General features: G+C 44.9%; 4 protein-coding genes across 4 annotated transcripts; 3 read left to right on the forward strand and 1 right to left on the reverse strand.

The window, feature by feature from the left end:
- Positions 1 to 128: 128 nt before the first annotated feature.
- On the reverse strand, positions 129 to 3,023 carry tuba1c (tubulin, alpha 1c). The gene is made up of 4 exons (XM_080015727.1): positions 2,906 to 3,023; positions 1,499 to 1,721; positions 1,234 to 1,382; positions 129 to 1,148 (listed from the first exon to the last, which is right to left on the reverse strand). The coding sequence occupies exons 1-4, from the start codon at positions 2,906 to 2,908 to the stop codon at positions 168 to 170; spliced, it is 1,356 nt and encodes a 451-aa protein (XP_079871853.1). The 5' UTR covers positions 2,909 to 3,023; the 3' UTR covers positions 129 to 167.
- A 3,836-nt stretch (positions 3,024 to 6,859) lies between these two features.
- Positions 6,860 to 9,590, forward strand: LOC307240824 (tubulin alpha chain-like). Its single transcript, XM_080014697.1, has 4 exons — positions 6,860 to 6,931; positions 7,661 to 7,883; positions 8,274 to 8,422; positions 8,506 to 9,590. Exons 1-4 carry the CDS (start codon positions 6,929 to 6,931, stop codon positions 9,484 to 9,486), a joined length of 1,356 nt encoding a protein of 451 aa, XP_079870823.1. The 5' UTR covers positions 6,860 to 6,928; the 3' UTR covers positions 9,487 to 9,590.
- A 2,001-nt stretch (positions 9,591 to 11,591) lies between these two features.
- On the forward strand, positions 11,592 to 13,165 carry LOC307241562 (tubulin alpha chain-like; the record flags this gene model as incomplete). The annotated part of the gene is made up of 3 exons (XM_080015728.1): positions 11,592 to 11,780; positions 11,945 to 12,093; positions 12,185 to 13,165. Exons 1-3 carry the CDS (start codon positions 11,660 to 11,662, stop codon positions 13,163 to 13,165), a joined length of 1,251 nt encoding a protein of 416 aa, XP_079871854.1. The 5' UTR covers positions 11,592 to 11,659.
- A 473-nt stretch (positions 13,166 to 13,638) lies between these two features.
- Positions 13,639 to 18,904, forward strand: LOC307240823 (tubulin alpha-1C chain). The gene is made up of 4 exons (XM_080014696.1): positions 13,639 to 15,047; positions 15,968 to 16,190; positions 16,295 to 16,443; positions 16,513 to 18,904. Exons 1-4 carry the CDS (start codon positions 15,045 to 15,047, stop codon positions 17,488 to 17,490), a joined length of 1,353 nt encoding a protein of 450 aa, XP_079870822.1. The 5' UTR covers positions 13,639 to 15,044; the 3' UTR covers positions 17,491 to 18,904.
- The last annotated feature ends 135 nt before the right edge of the window (positions 18,905 to 19,039 follow it).

A 19,039-nucleotide genomic window follows, 5' to 3' on the forward strand; every position in this document is an offset into this window, starting at 1 on the left:
AGACATTACTTTACTTGCAACAATCATTACCTGATCAAAGACCCTCATATATTTATTCAATAAAGAAATTCACATGTACACAAAGGGCCAATTAAGATCAATCTTTATTGGGTATTAATTATAGGAAGAGCATGCAGCACTGCTTTAAGACCAATTGCCATGTATTCTTAATACTCCTCTCCTTCTTCCTCTCCCTCACCCTCGATGGAGTCAACTCCAACCTCCTCATAATCCTTCTCCAGGGCTGCCATGTCCTCTCTGGCCTCTGAGAACTCTCCCTCCTCCATTCCCTCACCCACATACCAGTGCACAAAGGCACGCTTGGCGTACATCAGATCGAACTTGTGGTCAAGCCGAGCCCAGGCCTCTGCAATAGCAGTGGTGTTGCTCAGCATGCACACAGCCCTCTGGACCTTGGCCAGATCACCACCAGGGACCACAGTGGGGGGCTGGTAGTTGATGCCAACCTTGAAACCAGTTGGGCACCAGTCAACAAACTGGATAGAACGCTTGGTCTTGATGGTGGCAATGGCAGCATTCACATCTTTGGGCACGACATCACCACGGTACAAAAGGCAGCAAGCCATGTACTTGCCGTGGCGAGGGTCGCATTTCACCATCTGATTGGCCGGCTCGAAGCAGGCGTTGGTGATTTCAGAGACTGAGAGCTGCTCATGGTAAGCCTTCTCAGCAGAGATGACAGGGGCATAGGTGGCCAGAGGGAAGTGGATACGGGGATATGGCACCAAGTTGGTCTGGAACTCTGTCAGATCAACATTAAGAGCACCATCAAAACGAAGGGAAGCAGTGATGGAGGACACAATCTGACTAATCAGCCTGTTCAGGTTGGTGTAGCTAGGACGATCAATGTCGAGGTTCCTACGGCAGATATCATAGATGGCCTCATTGTCTACCATGAATGCACAGTCAGAGTGCTCCAGGGTGGTGTGGGTGGTCAGGATGGAGTTGTATGGCTCCACCACAGCGGTGGACACCTGAGGAGCTGGGTAGATGGAGAACTCCAGCTTGGACTTCTTGCCATAGTCAACTGACAGGCGCTCCATCAGCAGGGAGGTGAAACCAGAGCCGGTGCCACCTCCAAAGCTGTGGAAAACCAGGAAGCCCTGGAGGCCAGTGCACTGGTCAGCCTGAAAACAGAGACATGGGAAGGTCAAACATGAATCTGAATTTAAACGGCGATACAGTGACACTTATTAATGTGGGGGTACCCACCAGCTTGCGGATCCTGTCCAGCACCAGGTCAATGATCTCTTTGCCGATGGTGTAGTGTCCACGAGCGTAGTTGTTGGCAGCATCCTCCTTGCCTGTGATTAGCTGCTCAGGGTGGAACAACTGGCGGTACGTCCCTGTGCGCACCTCATCTGGAGGAGAAAATGAGAAATGGTATTTGAGAGCCAAGAATTTGTGGTTGTTCTCATTTATTTCATTTTTCTTAATAATATAGTGTTTCTGATTTATCAATTTTACAATAACATACCGATGACAGTGGGCTCCAGATCGACAAACACAGCCCTGGGGACGTGCTTCCCAGCTCCAGTCTCACTGAAGAAGGTGTTGAAGGAATCGTCCCCGCCTCCCAGAGTTTTGTCACTGGGCATCTGTCCGTCCGGCTGGATCCCATGTTCCAGACAGTAGAGCTCCCAGCAGGCGTTGCCGATCTGGACACCGGCCTGGCCAACGTGGACTGAAATGCACTCACGCTGTGGGGAAAAATGGCTCGTCACTTTATAAGTTCTTTGTGTGCGGACAAGCATTATATGCACATGTTTTATCTTTTCATTTGGAGAATAAATTGCAATGCGCGCACCCAATTTTGACGTTAAACCTCGCGCCGCCCCTAGCGGCGACGGGCTGCCACTGCACACGAAGGAGGCGCCACCCTGGAGCAATCCGCCAGAGACACAATGTGTGACAGCAGCGAATGCAAATGCGGGGGTTCTCCTCTCGCATCGCTTTTGTGCCCTTTCTTTATCGTCCCTTTGTTATATTAACAAGCACGCCGGAATATTTTCTCTCCGTGAGCATTCTCGGAGATGCACTTGCTCGACGCGCCGGAGACAGAACCACACTGAACCCTCCGCGGTGCGACGCTTCCAAGTCCTTTCTCTCGAAGACGTGCGCCGACCAAACGAGATTAGCGTTGGAGATTAAAAAACACATGGCTGCTCATTTAATCCCGTTGTTTGGGATTAGAAAATATCGAGGGTATGGCGATTCATGTCGACATCAATCGATATCTCTAACGTACATATCGAATTCGAAGCCTTGTGATTACAAGCTGTGCTACCAAATAATAACAATAATAATAATAATAATAATAGTAATAATAATAATAATAATAATAATAATAATAATAATAATAATAATAATAATAATAATAACAATAGGGCATTCATTGTTCAATTCATCATAAATAAACAGCAGGAATCTCTTCTCTCCATCTATTCCCATTGAACCTGCCCCTCCCTTTGCTTTGGAACAGAGGGCGGTGAATGTGTAAGGTGCCCAAATTGTTCATCCGTCCGCACAATAAAGACGGTCAGATGTCAAAATACATTCCGTTTTCCGCTGCAACGGCCCCGGTCAGTCGCGTGTCCCAGCGTTTCCTAACCGTACCGGTCAGTAACGTGTTTGGTCGGCGCAGTCGACCACCGAGTCGAGTCTCTACCACCAAACCGAACGCCACTCGCCGGGGCGAACGAGAGATCCCGTTAAAGAAAGCGACCAAAATCAAACGCGTCGAATTTTCGCGATGTCGGCGCTCTGCGGTGGCGAAGGCGCGCAGCGGCGGACGCCGGGTGCGTCAACGTCCATCCCAGACAACGGCGGTGACCGTTACCGTAGATACAGACACTACCCGACTGTAAATAACTACCTGACTTACCATGTTTTCTGGAGAGGTTCAAACAACGAGTAGGGGAGAAAAGACAAGAAAGTGCAAATAAATATCCTTTTTTTTAATATTATTATTTGTATCCGTATTGCGTTGCGTGTTGTACCCAACGGGGTCGATGCAACAACTGCTGAATGGGGAGGGCGGCGCTTCTTATTTATACAGGCGCTGGTCGTGGGTAGGGGAAAAAAAGGAGGTTTGACTGCTAACAATGGGTAAATCTCTCCTCACTGAGCAAATTGACAGCTTCAGATGCTGGTATAAGTAGCTGATTTAAAAATATGTATCATCATACATGACGCCAATCACATAATGATTTGTTTTTATAAGTCGTGTGATTAAGCCTATAATTAATAATAAATCGAATGCCTTATAAATTCATAGGCCCGAGCAAACATATAACGCAGAATGAATTATTTAGGCAGGGGAGACTAAAAAATTAACAATTTGAGGGAGAGTTTTATTTATAGATGCCAGTGTGATTTGTTGATACAAAAGCTGTGTATGGTTTAATACTAATGGCAAGTGGCGCAAAATGGCTGAATGCTTCCTCTGGAAAAGATGCTCCAATCTCAGCCCTCATCTTATCAGCCAGTCGACCTGCCATGGTGCCCATCCATCCACCCAGCATGCCAGCACTCCACCTTCCCTACCTTCTCTCCACCCCCATTTTTTATTGTTATTGACAAAAAGGATAATAGTCAACCATTCAGGTAAAACAATAGCAGCACATACAGATCCGATTTGAATGACACAAATACATATAGCGAACATTCAGTGAAAATATTACAAGACAATCACGTACAAAAAAAATAAATACAAATCAGAGGTACATATATACACACATATAAAGATATTCAGTCGGAGGTTTCAGGGTTCTCTCCACCCTCTTTGTCCGAGTCTCTGCAATGACGTCACCTGGTGGTCTGATCACGTGGGCGTCTCCCTCCGTGTTCTGCTGGGCCGCATCTAGCCCCCCCCCCCTCGTCTGCTGCATTTTAGGGGAAATGACATTTTTATTTATTTATTATTATATATTTTTTTGTCATGTTGGTACGATGCCTACACACAGGACTCACTCTGCAAGTACAGAGCCCCTTTATTCAGGAACTGAGCGAGGTCCACGCTCGGCCTCTGGGGTTACATGAGATTATTCAATAGCTTGCCCCTTCTAAAGCTGCCCTGAATACCAGGACTGAGGCAGTCTCGAAAAGAAGCTTATACGGGTTTGGATATTGCTCACCATTAAGACTAATGTAAAATTAAAAAAAACTCACTTGAAAAAACAAACAAACACATAACACTGTTTCGTTTTAAGACGACCACACTGCACCTTTGCAGTTATCACCTATTTGACTTGTCTCACAATGCACCTTTTGTGAGTGTTGTACTTGATGTGAACTGCAGGGGATGGAAGAGCAGGCCGGGTCGGAAGAAGCGAACAGTGATGAGAGACTCGCAAACGATTCTCTTTTAAATGACTCAAGATGAGGTGAGGAGATCCATTCTTCCGCTTCAATCAATGATTTTGACAGAATTAAATTGTGTTAGGTTTTTTATTTTTTTTTTACGAGAATTCCGTGTCCAATGGAGCTGAGCTCTTCTGACCCTGTTTCATTGTTCACTGGCGGTTCTCCCCCGGGCTCACCCTGTGCCTCATGCCAACTAAATATCGAGTGACAGGTCGGAAAATTGGCCGACTCTTTTTACAGAGCGGCTCATCATAGCCGTATCTCAAAAAAGGGGTCAAAATTTTCATCACTCGGGAGAACATTCTATCTCCGCCCCCATCCTCTCCTCCCCAGCAGCTGTGAGGTAGGCAGGGAGGGGCCTGCCCTGAGCAGCTGCACACCAGGAGGAGAGAGGGATGATGGGAAGGCTTGAGAAGGGAGTGTCCCTCCACGAAAGGAAACAGAACACACTCCAGACTCCATCAATATTAGAGAATATGATACCCTGCAAAGTGACAAAGCGTAGTTTCAGCTGTGTTATATATCTTTTTACATCGTATGGTTAAAATCCAGTAAAACAATTGAATAGCAAGGCCTTGGCTGAACAAACGCATTTATGGTTGTGAAACATCACTAAGACACATGTCCTCCGAACCAGATTTGAAGACATTCAACCTGAACAAAAAAAAAAAAAAATCATAGGGGAAGATAACCGGGGACAGAAAAATGAACCTCCTTAAACAATGTATAATTGAAAGAGCTGACTCACGTTGTAGCCCGGCCATTGTTTCGCACAGAGGCGACCTTGTCAGTTCTAATTGTTGTCATCTGTCTGAGAATAAAACATCACTGGCTCTCGGAATCAAGAAAGTAGGCTCACAAGTCCACAGACAGAGTTTGACAATGTCAGAGGAGGGAGCAGCACACAGTCCCCATTGGGGCAGCTGCAGCAATGGCCATTAGTGCTGCTATTTAAGCAGAGTCACGTGACTACCAGATAAAGGCGGTTTATGAGGATACTTGGCTGTATCCTGGCAACTCCTTTTTTCATTCCCTAGCAACGTTTGGATGTAGGGAGGAGGGAATGGGGGTTGGGTGTCTGTGGCCTATATCCCCCTGCTCGATGAGTGAGCGAGTTTGACCTCAATAATCACACAGAAGACAACAAAATCTGTCACAGCACAACCCTCAAGCTGTGCAATTATAGAGGGTGCTCACAACATCAATTAAAAAACATTAGCATTAGCTTTGAAACTGATTGGTCTCTAGATCTCTATGGTATAGCATAATAATCATGAACGGATGGGAGCTATTCTCTGCTGTCTATTCTCTACAGCCCTTAATCACAATACAGTCTGAAAGGGCTTCACAAACCCACATTTCACAGAGAAATCAACGGCATTCCCTAGTCTGAACGCTCACCTGGGCAAGGAAAAACTCCCAGGAAACCCTTTTGGGGAAAAAAGGGAGAAAAAACACAACAGGACAGCCGAATGAAATTCCTCCTTGTAGTCTGGATGAATTCCAAATTCCAAAATGATATGGGGTCATGATGCAGGTAAAGGATTCCCTTGTGCATTTCAACCTGCACAAACATTTTGCGGCATCTAAGATTTACCATTGGGAATGTCGCAGTACGGATGAGTTGACAGCACAGGGAATGTGAAGTTTGACAGTTGCTATGGGTTGCTATGGACTCCGGTCGCTCCTTTTAGGAGGATCACTTCCATTCAATTGCAAAGAGAAATATCTAAAATATACAACATGTGCAAAAATGGAGAAAGGGAGAGAGAAAACAAAGGGTAGAGGTTTCACGAGAGATTTTCAGGGGCAGTCTTTCACCCGGCAGGACTTCCCAGACGTCTTTTGGCTCTAAACTGCAGACCGACATTCGCAGTCAATGTGAGTGATCCCCCAAATATGGCGGCTTGCTCCAGCAACGTGATGTCAGCTTCACATTCCCTCTAGGCAGGTGGGCTGCCACCAACTACGTTCATTATTCATAATTGGGCCTCGGCTACGAGGAAATGACCCATACCGGCAGTGAGTCAGCATTGATGCTATGTAGCTGGGGATCATGTTGCGTTCAGTTGTGCCCTATTGTATCCTACAATATTCTATTCCAAATTTTGAATTGATTTTAATATTTCCTGTTGGAAAACAATAGTTTGTCAGTGAACATACAAATGTTACCAAACCCACTAGCTGCAAGCCTCAACAGCAGGGCGTGTCTGGCTGGTGCCAGTATGCGCCAAATCACGCAGCATCTCCACTCGCATCCACTCAAAAGCGCCATGCTTGCAGCAAAATCACGCAGACTAAACCGGGTGGGGTCCGGGAGGCGGGATTTGAATCCGTCCAATGGGGGGCCCCGCCGAGCGAGTCGAAGCGCCGATTGACAGGGAGCCGACCAATGGGAGGGAGCGCAGCACGCGGCGGCCGCATAAATACGGCGGTCCCTCCCGCCGCGCCGCATTACTTCTTACGTCGACCCCTTGGCTGTCGAACCGTAAGACGCCTTCACGAGGAGGAGCATCCGCACCCGGACCCAAACACACGAAACATGGTAAGAGACACTTCCACATGCTCCAATATCACGAAAAGAATCGTTTTTACCCTCATGCCACAAGACAAGAGCGGGGTGGGATTTAAGGGGGGCGAGGGAAGGTGGTTAGGTCCACGGGGCGTTTTGGGAATCGGAAGGTGAAGCTGTCTGGAGGTTTTACTTGATTGACAATGTGAGGAAAAAAATAATAATAATAATGTCACATTTCTTGTTGGTTACTGGGGGATGCTCTGGTGCGGGGCGTGGGGACAGCCACGGGGGCGACGGGGGTTTCATGTGATGGGGTTGAAACGTAGAGGCGCCATTTCCCCCATCCTTCTCCCCATCCCCATCCCCCCCCCCCCCCCTCCTCCTCCTCCTCCTCCTCACTGACTGGTCCTCTCTCCTCGTCACACCACCCGGAGGCTGATCAGAGGCTGCCCTCCTCTCCATCGAACGGCCCACGCCCAAAGACGCCCCATCCGTGGGTTCAAACTGATGTAATGGCCCTGCGAACATGGCCCCGTCATTAAAAAAAAAAAAAAAAAAAATGTTAGACAGAGGCGCTGTCAAATGACATCCTTTTTCTTCCCCAAAAATTGGTGTTAACTATAGCAAGCACTTATAATATCTCCCCTCCCTCCACCTCACCCAACATGAGTTACAATGACACATTTCCTGAATTAAAATTGTGTGTATCGTATAATGACCAGTGTGATATTGATGTTTTTTCTTATTTTTGCCCCCCAGCGTGAGTGTATCTCCATCCATGTGGGCCAGGCCGGTGTCCAGATCGGCAACGCCTGCTGGGAGCTCTACTGTCTGGAACATGGGATCCAGCCCAACGGACAGATGCCCAGTGACAAAACTCTGGGAGGCGGAGACGATTCCTTCAACACCTTCTTCAGTGAGACTGGAGCTGGGAAGCACGTCCCCAGGGCTGTGTTTGTCGATCTGGAGCCCACTGTCATCGGTACGCTTTTGCAAATAAAATACAATTAATTTATTATTATTATTATTATGATTATGATAATGATAATGATTATGATTATGATTATGATTATGATTGTTATTATTATTACTATTATTAATACTATTATTATTACTGCTATGATTATTATTATTATTATTATTATTATTATTATTAATAATAATAATAAAAAAAATAATATTTTATTAATAATATATTATATTAATAATAATATATTTTATATAAATTTGTAATCGTAATAATTATATTATTATTATTATATCATTATTATTATTATTAATAATAAAATAATAATAATAACAATAATAATAATAATAATAATAAAGTATTTTTATAAGAATAATAAATACCATGTCTCATTTTCTCCTCCAGATGAGGTGCGCACAGGGACGTACCGCCAGTTGTTCCACCCTGAGCAGCTGATCACAGGCAAGGAGGATGCTGCCAACAACTACGCTCGTGGACACTACACCATCGGCAAAGAGATCATTGACCTGGTGCTGGACAGGATCCGCAAGCTGGTGGGTACCTCAACAATAATAAGTGTGTACTTCACTCTTTAAATTCACATTCATGTTTGACCTTCCCATTTCTGTGTTTTCAGTCAGACCAGTGCACTGGCCTCCAGGGCTTCCTGGTTTTCCACAGCTTTGGAGGTGGCACCGGCTCTGGTTTCACCTCCCTACTGATGGAGCGCCTGTCAGTTGACTATGGCAAGAAGTCCAAGCTAGAGTTCTCCATCTACCCAGCTCCTCAGGTGTCCACCGCTGTGGTGGAGCCATACAACTCCATCCTGACCACCCACACCACCCTGGAGCACTCTGACTGTGCATTCATGGTAGACAATGAGGCCATCTATGATATCTGTCGTAGGAACCTCGACATTGATCGTCCTAGCTACACCAACCTGAACAGGCTAATTGGTCAGATTGTGTCCTCCATCACTGCTTCCCTTCGTTTTGATGGTGCTCTTAATGTTGATCTGACAGAGTTCCAGACCAACTTGGTGCCATATCCCCGTATCCACTTCCCTCTGGCCACCTATGCCCCTGTCATCTCTGCTGAGAAGGCTTACCACGAGCAGCTGTCAGTCTCTGAAATCACCAACGCCTGCTTCGAGCCGGCCAATCAGATGGTGAAATGCGACCCTCGCCACGGCAAGTACATGGCTTGCTGCCTTTTGTACCGTGGTGATGTCGTGCCCAAAGATGTGAATGCTGCCATTGCCACCATCAAGACCAAGCGTTCTATCCAGTTTGTTGACTGGTGCCCAACTGGTTTCAAGGTTGGCATCAACTACCAGCCCCCCACTGTGGTCCCTGGTGGTGATCTGGCCAAGGTCCAGAGGGCTGTGTGCATGCTGAGCAACACCACTGCTATTGCAGAGGCCTGGGCTCGGCTTGACCACAAATTCGATCTGATGTACGCCAAGCGTGCCTTTGTGCACTGGTATGTGGGTGAGGGAATGGAGGAGGGAGAGTTCTCAGAGGCCAGAGAGGACATGGCAGCCCTGGAGAAGGATTATGAGGAGGTTGGAGTTGACTCCATTGAGGGTGAGGGAGAGGAAGAAGGAGAGGAGTATTAAAAGGGAAATAATGGTGCTGTCTTAACAGGATGTTTTGACTATATGCATTCCAACAAGACAAAGTCAGTTGATCAAATGTCAGTCTGGCTTTGTACTGAATAAAATTCCTGTGACAGATGTGTGGAGTTGTCTTTAATGTTTGTCGAACAAAAATCGCATTGGAGAAGAGAGAACATAAAATATGTGTATATATCACAAGCCATCCGAGTGGTGACGTGTCCACATAGAGTCATAGAACAACATCTGGATGCATAAATTAATTGTCTGTTAGACATGAGCTTTCACCACTTTGCATTGTGACTTCATTGTTAAGAGAGAACACCTTGTCACAGATATTATAAATCTAGACCCTGCAACCACCATTGATTCCCAAGTTGTGTGCTATGCTGTCCTTGAGCAAGGCGCTTGAACGTACAGCCTTTTCTTGTTTCTTAAGAGATCACTATTAAGAAAATAGCTGCACAATAAACACAGTTCTCCAAGCATTAAACTGTCAACAATGAACACTACAGGAGGCCTATTAAAGTTAAAGGTTATAGAAAAAATGTATCATGATAGGGAGTGTTAAGATCCATACCTCTAGGGTTAGGGTATCGATGAGATTCAGTTCAGTGTTGATACCTAATTAATCTGTACAGCGTCGCAAAATTTCGAGGTAATAATTGCCCAAATCCGCCAATATTGGGGCCACCGCCCAATGATTCATAATTAAAGATGCTAAAGGTAAAAAAATAAAATAAAGATAATAATCTTTCTTTTTTTTTTATTGGGGTAAAAAGGGTGTCTCCTTTTTGAAGAAAAACAAGCTGACACACCCCGTGCACCTGTTGATCCGATAACCAACGAGCGTTCATTGAAACAGCCTTCTGTGGAGAACAATGAACACGCCGCCTGTTCCGGTGTCTTCGGGGAGACCTTCATGATGAACAGCGCCTCCCAAATCCCAACTGGGTGGGTGCTGCTCGCGCGGATAAAGGCTCGAGGCGCGAGGCGCGGGGGCGCGCGCTGCATTTTGCGGCGCACGGCGTCGCGCGCCCGCAGATTAGCCCCAGACACCGGACCGCACGGACCGCACGGACCGCACGGAGCGCCCAAGCACGGACTTGTCCCATTACATTGAATAATCTCGACAAGCAGTCATGGTAAGCCTTTTTTTTGTTGTAATTTAATTTATTCCTTCTGTCCGATGTAAATCGTTTGTTAAAAAAATCGCTGAGTGTGAGGGAGGGGTACGGTTATTTATATATATATATATATATATATATATATATATATATATATATATATGTGTGTGTGTGTGTGTGTGTGTGTATATATGTAAATATAGTTTTACCCTTTGTCACACCCCTAATGCACAGTTTATGCGATCACGGCCTCTCTGTCGCGCTTGTTTAGGTCAACTAAATTACATAATATCACACAAATAAATAGTGCAGGTTTTTTTCTTGTTTTTTTCTAGATGTAATCCTGCAGTTTGAATTCGATGTCACGCACTTCCACAGAAAGGCTTAATCCCAATGTTCTTTAAGTAGATTAGACTCTGACTACATTTGCACAAGTCTGCAACCAATTTGTTTTTGCACCTTTTAAAGGTCTCAGTTTGCGTTTTAAACCCTTTCCTTTCTCTTTCACTGACGTGAGAATACCGACTGTTATCCAAATATAGGTGTATTCAATTAATCTATGAACAGTATTATAATGTAACACAAATGGAAAATCCATGGACAATTACTCCCCACAAAAAATGGATTTGGTGGTCCAGTTAAAATTTAAAGAGACAGCAGTCTACAACATGTCTGACCTACATAATCTCTCAGACCTATGCGCAGTATGCTATGATTTTATGTCACTGCAGATATATGCAGAAAAACACATGGGATCTTCTGTCTGTAAAACTGATTGCCATGAACTTGAACTTGCATTTGATGATGTAAAATCAGGCTTCTGGTCTTCACAAACACCAGTCAGTTGATTATGAAAATCCTCAACCATCACAAAAAGACCTACATTTTTTTTTCTGATCTGACTGTTCAGGATAACATAATCTCAAAATCTTCTCCAACGCCCCCAGCGTGAGTGTATCTCCATCCATGTGGGCCAGGCCGGTGTCCAGATCGGCAACGCCTGCTGGGAGCTCTACTGTCTGGAACATGGGATCCAGCCGGACGGACAGATGCCCAGTGATAAAGCCATCGGAGGAGGAGACGATTCCTTCAACACCTTCTTTAGTGAGACTGGAGCTGGGAAGCACGTCCCCAGGGCTGTGTTTGTCGATCTGGAGCCCACTGTCATCGGTATGTTATTGTATATTGAGAATTCAGAATAACTATATTATAAAAATAAAAAAAAATTAAAAAAAATAAAATAATAATATATATATATATGCATATGCATATACAGTATATGAACAATACAACATTCTCGGCTCTTAAATACCATGTCTCATTTTCTCCTCCAGATGAGGTGCGCACAGGGACGTACCGCCAGTTGTTCCACCCTGAGCAGCTAATCACAGGCAAGGAGGATGCTGCCAACAACTACGCTCGTGGACACTACACCATCGGCAAAGAGATCATTGACCTGGTGCTGGACAGGATCCGCAAGCTGGTGGGTACCTCAACATTAATAAGTGTCACTGTTTTGCTGTTTCAATTCAAATTCAGATTCATGTTTGACCTTCCCATTTCTGTGTTTTCAGTCAGACCAGTGCACTGGCCTCCAGGGCTTCCTGGTTTTCCACAGCTTTGGAGGTGGCACTGGCTCTGGTTTCACCTCTCTGCTGATGGAGCGCCTGTCAGTTGACTATGGCAAGAAGTCCAAGCTGGAGTTCTCCATCTACCCAGCTCCTCAGGTGTCCACAGCCGTGGTGGAGCCCTACAACTCCATTCTCACGACCCACACCACCCTGGAGCACTCTGACTGTGCATTCATGGTAGACAATGAGGCCATCTATGATATCTGTCGTAGGAACCTTGACATTGATCGTCCTACCTACACCAACCTGAACAGGCTGATTAGTCAGATTGTGTCCTCCATCACTGCGTCCCTTCGTTTTGATGGTGCTCTTAATGTTGATTTGACAGAGTTCCAGACCAACTTGGTGCCATATCCCCGTATCCACTTCCCTCTGGCCACCTATGCCCCTGTCATCTCTGCTGAGAAGGCTTACCACGAGCAGCTGTCAGTCTCTGAAATCACCAACGCCTGCTTCGAGCCGGCCAATCAGATGGTGAAATGCGACCCTCGCCACGGCAAGTACATGGCTTGCTGCCTTTTGTACCGTGGTGATGTCGTGCCCAAAGATGTGAATGCTGCCATTGCCACCATCAAGACCAAGCGTTCTATCCAGTTTGTTGACTGGTGCCCAACTGGTTTCAAGGTTGGCATCAACTACCAGCCCCCCACTGTGGTCCCTGGTGGTGATCTGGCCAAGGTCCAGAGGGCTGTGTGCATGCTGAGCAACACCACCGCTATTGCAGAGGCCTGGGCTCGGCTTGACCACAAGTTCGATCTGATGTACGCCAAGCGTGCCTTTGTGCACTGGTATGTGGGTGAGGGAATGGAGGAGGGAGAGTTCTCAGAGGCCAGAGAGGACATGGCAGCCCTGGAGAAGGATTATGAGGAGGTTGGAGTTGACTCCATTGAGGGTGAGGGAGAGGAAGAAGGAGAGGAATATTAGATTCTCACTCAAAAATGTCTTGCTCACTCAAAAATGTCTCTATCTCCCCAAGGTATCTTACAAAAATAAAAAACTGCACTATTCTACCTAATTTTGTCTTTGCTGTTTTCCCTCATATATATATGTATGTATATACAGTATGTATGTACTGTATGTAAATTTATATATATATATACAGTATATCTCATATATATATTTTTTAATATATATATATATATATATTTATATACACTGTATATAATATATGTATGTATTTGTACATACATACATACATATATATAATTCTTTTTTCTCTTCATCCTGCTGATAAAGGTTATTTGTATTGCCTTTGACATATAAAGGACATTTACATGTATGTGCGTTTTTTCAGCTGCACAGGTGTGAGGGACCGAGCCATAGGACACAGGGGAGAAGGTAGAAAGGGATAAAATGGAGGATACATTTATGCAAAATATAAACAATTTAGGAAGGGTTGCAAAAACAAATGCAGGGGGAAACATAACTTATGTATGGCCCAAATAAAAATGAGGTCAAAAGAACTTAAGCAGGGTTTAACATAAAGACAACTAGACACCAAACGGCCCCGCCCAAATGAAACAGCAGGGAACATAAATAGCGACAGAGCCAAACGAAAATGTCACAAGAGGGGTGAGACAAACATCACAAACAAAAGTATTTAACAGTAAATATTAACCCATGGATTAAAACAACTCAAGTATCACACGTTTACGTGAATACTAAATAACTACACAAACCATTCTCTATAAATGGTCCTTGCATACATTAGACATTGACATCACGTCTGCCTTTTTGTAGATGTTTTCTCTATCACATGTTCACGTATTGATCTTATGAAAGCCCAACATAGTTCTATATTCAACAGGGATTGTTCTTACATTAGTTCCAAGGATTCCTCATCTGTAAAGATTGATTCAGACGAATAGTGTATTATAGCATTTATAATTTCAAATTCTTTATTTTCAGTTGCTACCGTACCAGTTATGCTATCTCATGGATATCATCCGGATTTCATATTTCAACACGTTCCCAATGATTTACGAAATAACTAAATGTATTAAGTCCCATCATTTTCCTCAATTATTACTTGATAACAAATTAATTTATATGCTTCTATTGATTGAAGTATTCATTGAAAATAAATATACAAATAATGTCAGCGGGTAGAGCAGAACACAAAAAACGCAGGATTATGTAAACTGAATCCTCACATCACAAATGCAACTGCATCAAAACAAATTCAGGGATATGGTCAAATGAAGACATGAAACAATAAATGAGTGCATTTCAAGTCAAGCAAGACATCATCTTCAGCGGCTGAGTGTGAGACAGTCTTGACATGATCCTACAGGTCTATTATGCTTACCATTATGATACTGATTCTGATTGTTGTTGTTGTTAACAACTGGAAAATGGAGGCGATTGGATTGGGTCCGGAATAAGATTTGTGTGTGTGTGTGTGTGTGTGTGTGTGTGTGTGTGTGTGTGTGTGTGTGTGTGTGTGTGTGTGTGTGTGTGTGTGTGTGACCATGTCAAACAAAGAAATCGGGAACGTATTGTAAACTGATCGATACGCTCTTGACCCACTTTCACCGAACACAATGGTCACTTGTGGCGCGTCAATTAGGAAGAAGCGTCGCGAGCCTTGTCCGTGCGACCAATAGGGAAGCGGTCATGTGACCATCAGCCAATGGGATTTAACGGCCCCTTTTGCCGGCTTCCAGGGTATAAAAAGCTCCGCCCCACACCAGCCGGCGCAACAACTTCTTACTCGGACTCCTAAAGGTCTACCTGTAAGAGTTCAACTCCCCTCCGCCTCCCTTTGTCTCTTCTCCGCTGGGATTTCGCCACTTAAGAAAATATGGTGAGCATGGAACCGTGTGTACGCTGTCTGTGTGTGTGTTTTGTCCTTTCACGTTCATCCGACCCAGTGATGGCGGCTCGGCGTTACGGACACTTGGAGGGAGGCCGTTACATCTTAAAACTACGCGGTTTAAAAAAATAAAATAAAATAAAATAAAATGGCGTCGCTTGTTAACGCGTCATTTATTGGGCGCAGGCGGTTCAATTTGGGATTATTATTCTTATTATTATTTTTATTATTATATTGTACGTATTTATCTTAATTCGCCCCTGTACCCTCCGTGCCCGTTGGCGCGGGGTCACTCTGCTCTGACATTCCGCTGCGTGTACCCACTACCGCGTGTCGGGAGAAGGCCCGGGCCTCCGCGAAGAGCCCTCCGCCACCCGCACGGCCGAACCCCCGCTGACCAACTTTCCACGGCCTTTGTCAGCCCCCCCCCCTCCTCACCCCGTGGCTGGGTATGGGTGCGGCTCCGATTTAATAAGAAAGTCCGTAGCTCCTTGTGAGAACGAGCCCTGGCGTCTCGTCCCCGGTGTCTACCGCAGTCCCATGTCTCGGGTGTATGAAGTTAATTTGGCTTGCAGCTTGTCAGGCGGTGTGCTCATGATGTCTCGGTATCTGGTGCTACAGCACAAAGAGCCCCTCTTTTTTTTTTTTTTCCGCCCCGTCACCGCCGCCTCAGGAATCATCATCAGACTTGGCTTTATTGTGAAATCGCTTTCACTTCATATGATCTGTCTGCTGATGGTGCTTTGTCCAAACATTTTTTATTTTTTCCCCCCCCGTGCTAAGGTTGAACAGTTTAAGTGTTTCCCCGTTGTACTTCCATGATCACAATGCAGAGAACTGAACGCATTGACTTTTTTATTTTTTGTGTATATTTTAACTAGTGGGCTGAAGTGAAGTGTTCTTTCTTCCAGCGTGAGTGCATTTCAGTCCACGTTGGCCAGGCCGGTGTCCAGATCGGCAACGCCTGCTGGGAGCTCTACTGTCTGGAACATGGGATCCAGCCGGACGGACAGATGCCCAGTGATAAAGCCATTGGAGGAGGAGACGATTCCTTCAACACCTTCTTCAGTGAGACTGGAGCTGGGAAGCACGTCCCCAGGGCTGTGTTTGTCGATCTGGAGCCCACTGTCATCGGTATGTTATCGTAAATGTAGATATCGGAAACACTATATTAAGAAAAATAAATAACCACTACAAATTCTTGGCTCTTAAATACCATTTCTCATTTTCTCCTCCAGATGAGGTGCGCACAGGGACGTACCGCCAGTTGTTCCACCCTGAGCAGCTAATCACAGGCAAGGAGGATGCTGCCAACAACTACGCTCGTGGACACTACACCATCGGCAAAGAGATCATTGACCTGGTGCTGGACAGGATCCGCAAGCTGGTGGGTACCTCAACATTAAGTGTCCCTATATAAATTGATTCATGTTTGACCTTCCATTTTTGTTTTCAGGCTGACCAGTGCACTGGCCTCCAGGGCTTCCTGGTTTTCCACAGCTTTGGAGGTGGCACCGGCTCTGGTTTCACCTCCCTGCTGATGGAGCGCCTGTCAGTTGACTATGGCAAGAAGTCCAAGCTGGAGTTCTCCATCTACCCAGCTCCTCAGGTGTCCACAGCCGTGGTAGAGCCCTACAACTCCATCCTGACCACCCACACCACCCTGGAGCACTCTGACTGTGCATTCATGGTAGACAATGAGGCCATCTATGATATCTGCCGTAGGAACCTCGACATTGATCGTCCTAGCTACACCAACCTGAACAGGCTGATTAGTCAGATTGTGTCCTCCATCACTGCTTCCCTTCGTTTTGATGGTGCTCTTAATGTTGATCTGACAGAGTTCCAGACCAACTTGGTGCCATATCCCCGTATCCACTTCCCTCTGGCCACCTATGCCCCTGTCATCTCTGCTGAGAAGGCTTACCATGAGCAGTTGACTGTCTCTGAAATCACCAACGCCTGCTTCGAGCCGGCCAATCAGATGGTGAAATGCGACCCTCGCCACGGCAAGTACATGGCTTGCTGCCTTTTGTACCGAGGTGATGTCGTGCCCAAAGATGTGAATGCTGCCATTGCCACCATCAAGACCAAGCGTTCTATCCAGTTTGTTGACTGGTGCCCAACTGGTTTCAAGGTTGGCATCAACTACCAGCCCCCCACTGTGGTCCCTGGTGGTGATCTGGCCAAGGTCCAGAGGGCTGTGTGCATGCTGAGCAACACCACTGCTGTGGCCGAGGCCTGGGCTCGGCTTGACCACAAGTTCGATCTGATGTACGCCAAGCGTGCCTTTGTGCACTGGTATGTGGGTGAGGGAATGGAGGAGGGAGAGTTCTCAGAGGCCAGAGAGGACATGGCAGCCCTGGAGAAGGATTATGAGGAGGTTGGAGCTGATAGTGGAGATGGAGAGGATGATGAAGGAGAAGAGTACTAGTCAAATGTGAAATGTTTTCTAAGTTTTACCAGGAATTTAATTCCTTGATCTATTTATTACATCATGTCCTTGACTAACTGAAATTAAAAAAAATAATTAACAATATGGGCAGTTGTGTTTTTTTTCATGTTCACTGAAAATATTTCTTGACACGTGAGCTTTTTGAAGTTTCATTTTTGGCACCACAAGGCCACCTACTGGTGAAAATGTATAGACAGCCCTTAAAGTGGTTAGTTGAAAAATTCTCAGTATGTAGAAGTGTAAAGGTAACGAAGCCTACATGTTGAAGGGTTTGTTTGATTAACCTTTATGCTAGAGCGCAGCGTGGCCCTATCTAAAGTTGTTATGGGGTGTGGCCCTAGTTTAAGTTGATGCTGTAATGCACAGCTACATAGGCCCTGTTTTGTAATTAGTGGTGAGCACACACCATGTCAACCCTACTCTAAAATAGCACTTGGTATTCATCTGGCAGGGAAGGCTCGAGCATCTCAGCCTGGGACAGGTGGAGTTTAAGAACGGTAGATTCCACCTTGTCACTAGACTGGATTAAAAGAAATTGGTAAATCCTCAATGGCTGTTTGAACGCATTCCAATTTAAAAGTCAAATCTGGAGGTGCTGCTAAATAGTTTTACTCAATTTTTGAAACATGATTGTAACTATAAATCTCTAAAGGGAGCAGGTATTTCATGAAAATAAATGCTTTATTGCACTTCATATGAAAGTGTGGAGAGAAAATAACTACACTCGTGCCATTTTCCATGAAACATTTTTAGTTTAGCCTATCAAAACAAGCATACAAATTTTTTTTTTTTTCCACTTAAAATTCATTGACAAACAAGTTATCAAATCAGTATCGTGTGCACTTCTGTAAGATGTGGAGTAAATCATTTTTTCACTCCAACTTACAATATTGAAACTTCAGAGGTGTTGAATCACATAATTGGACACATTCACACTCCAACAGTGTAAAATGTGCTTTCTACCTTTTGCGCACATAGAATCATTACACCCTGTCAACAGGCATCATCCCAGCCCATGATGTAATGATTTTCAATTTTTTTTTTTAACAGTATGTGATTCCCAGCCTTTTCCCCCCTTGTTATGGATTTCTATCTGTTAAACAAATGTACCCCCTTGCTAAAAAAAAAAAAAAAAAACCTGGGTGCCAAACACCATGTGACAAACTCCTTTTTTTATACATAAAAAGGATTCAATGACACTCACTCTCAGTAGCTTTCCTTTCCCTACACCATTTCATTCGTCATCTGCAAATCAATACAACGTAAGCTGCGCTTTACCAACTGAAAATAACAAAATGCATGTAGTATAGTCACATTCATCTAAAATATTAAGTTGTAAAGTGTACATCACTGTTGAAACCACAACCAAAGTACAGCCTGTGGTGTTTTTGGTGTTATTCTAGGACGAGTGAAGAGCACAATAGTTAAAGTATATAAACCATAATTAGATCAATATTCAGAAACTTTCTTTCCTTTGGTGAAGAGCTTCAGGGCACGACCAACGCAAAAGCTTGCACATTAAAAACTT

The sequence above is a fragment of the Zeus faber genome, assembly GCF_960531495.2.
Source record: "Zeus faber genome assembly, chromosome: 15".
Taxonomy (NCBI): domain Eukaryota; kingdom Metazoa; phylum Chordata; class Actinopteri; order Zeiformes; family Zeidae; genus Zeus; species Zeus faber.

Coding starts and splice junctions, on each gene's coding strand:
- tuba1c (XM_080015727.1), bottom strand. Junction 1,383..1,498: donor TCTGGAGCCCACTGTCATCG/GTATGTTATTGT, acceptor TTTCTCCTCCAG/ATGAGGTGCGCACAGGGACG. Junction 1,149..1,233: donor TGGACAGGATCCGCAAGCTG/GTGGGTACCCCC, acceptor CTCTGTTTTCAG/GCTGACCAGTGCACTGGCCT.
- LOC307240824 (XM_080014697.1), top strand. Junction 7,884..8,273: donor TCTGGAGCCCACTGTCATCG/GTACGCTTTTGC, acceptor TTTCTCCTCCAG/ATGAGGTGCGCACAGGGACG. Junction 8,423..8,505: donor TGGACAGGATCCGCAAGCTG/GTGGGTACCTCA, acceptor CTGTGTTTTCAG/TCAGACCAGTGCACTGGCCT.
- LOC307240823 (XM_080014696.1), top strand. Junction 16,191..16,294: donor TCTGGAGCCCACTGTCATCG/GTATGTTATCGT, acceptor TTTCTCCTCCAG/ATGAGGTGCGCACAGGGACG. Junction 16,444..16,512: donor TGGACAGGATCCGCAAGCTG/GTGGGTACCTCA, acceptor TTTTGTTTTCAG/GCTGACCAGTGCACTGGCCT.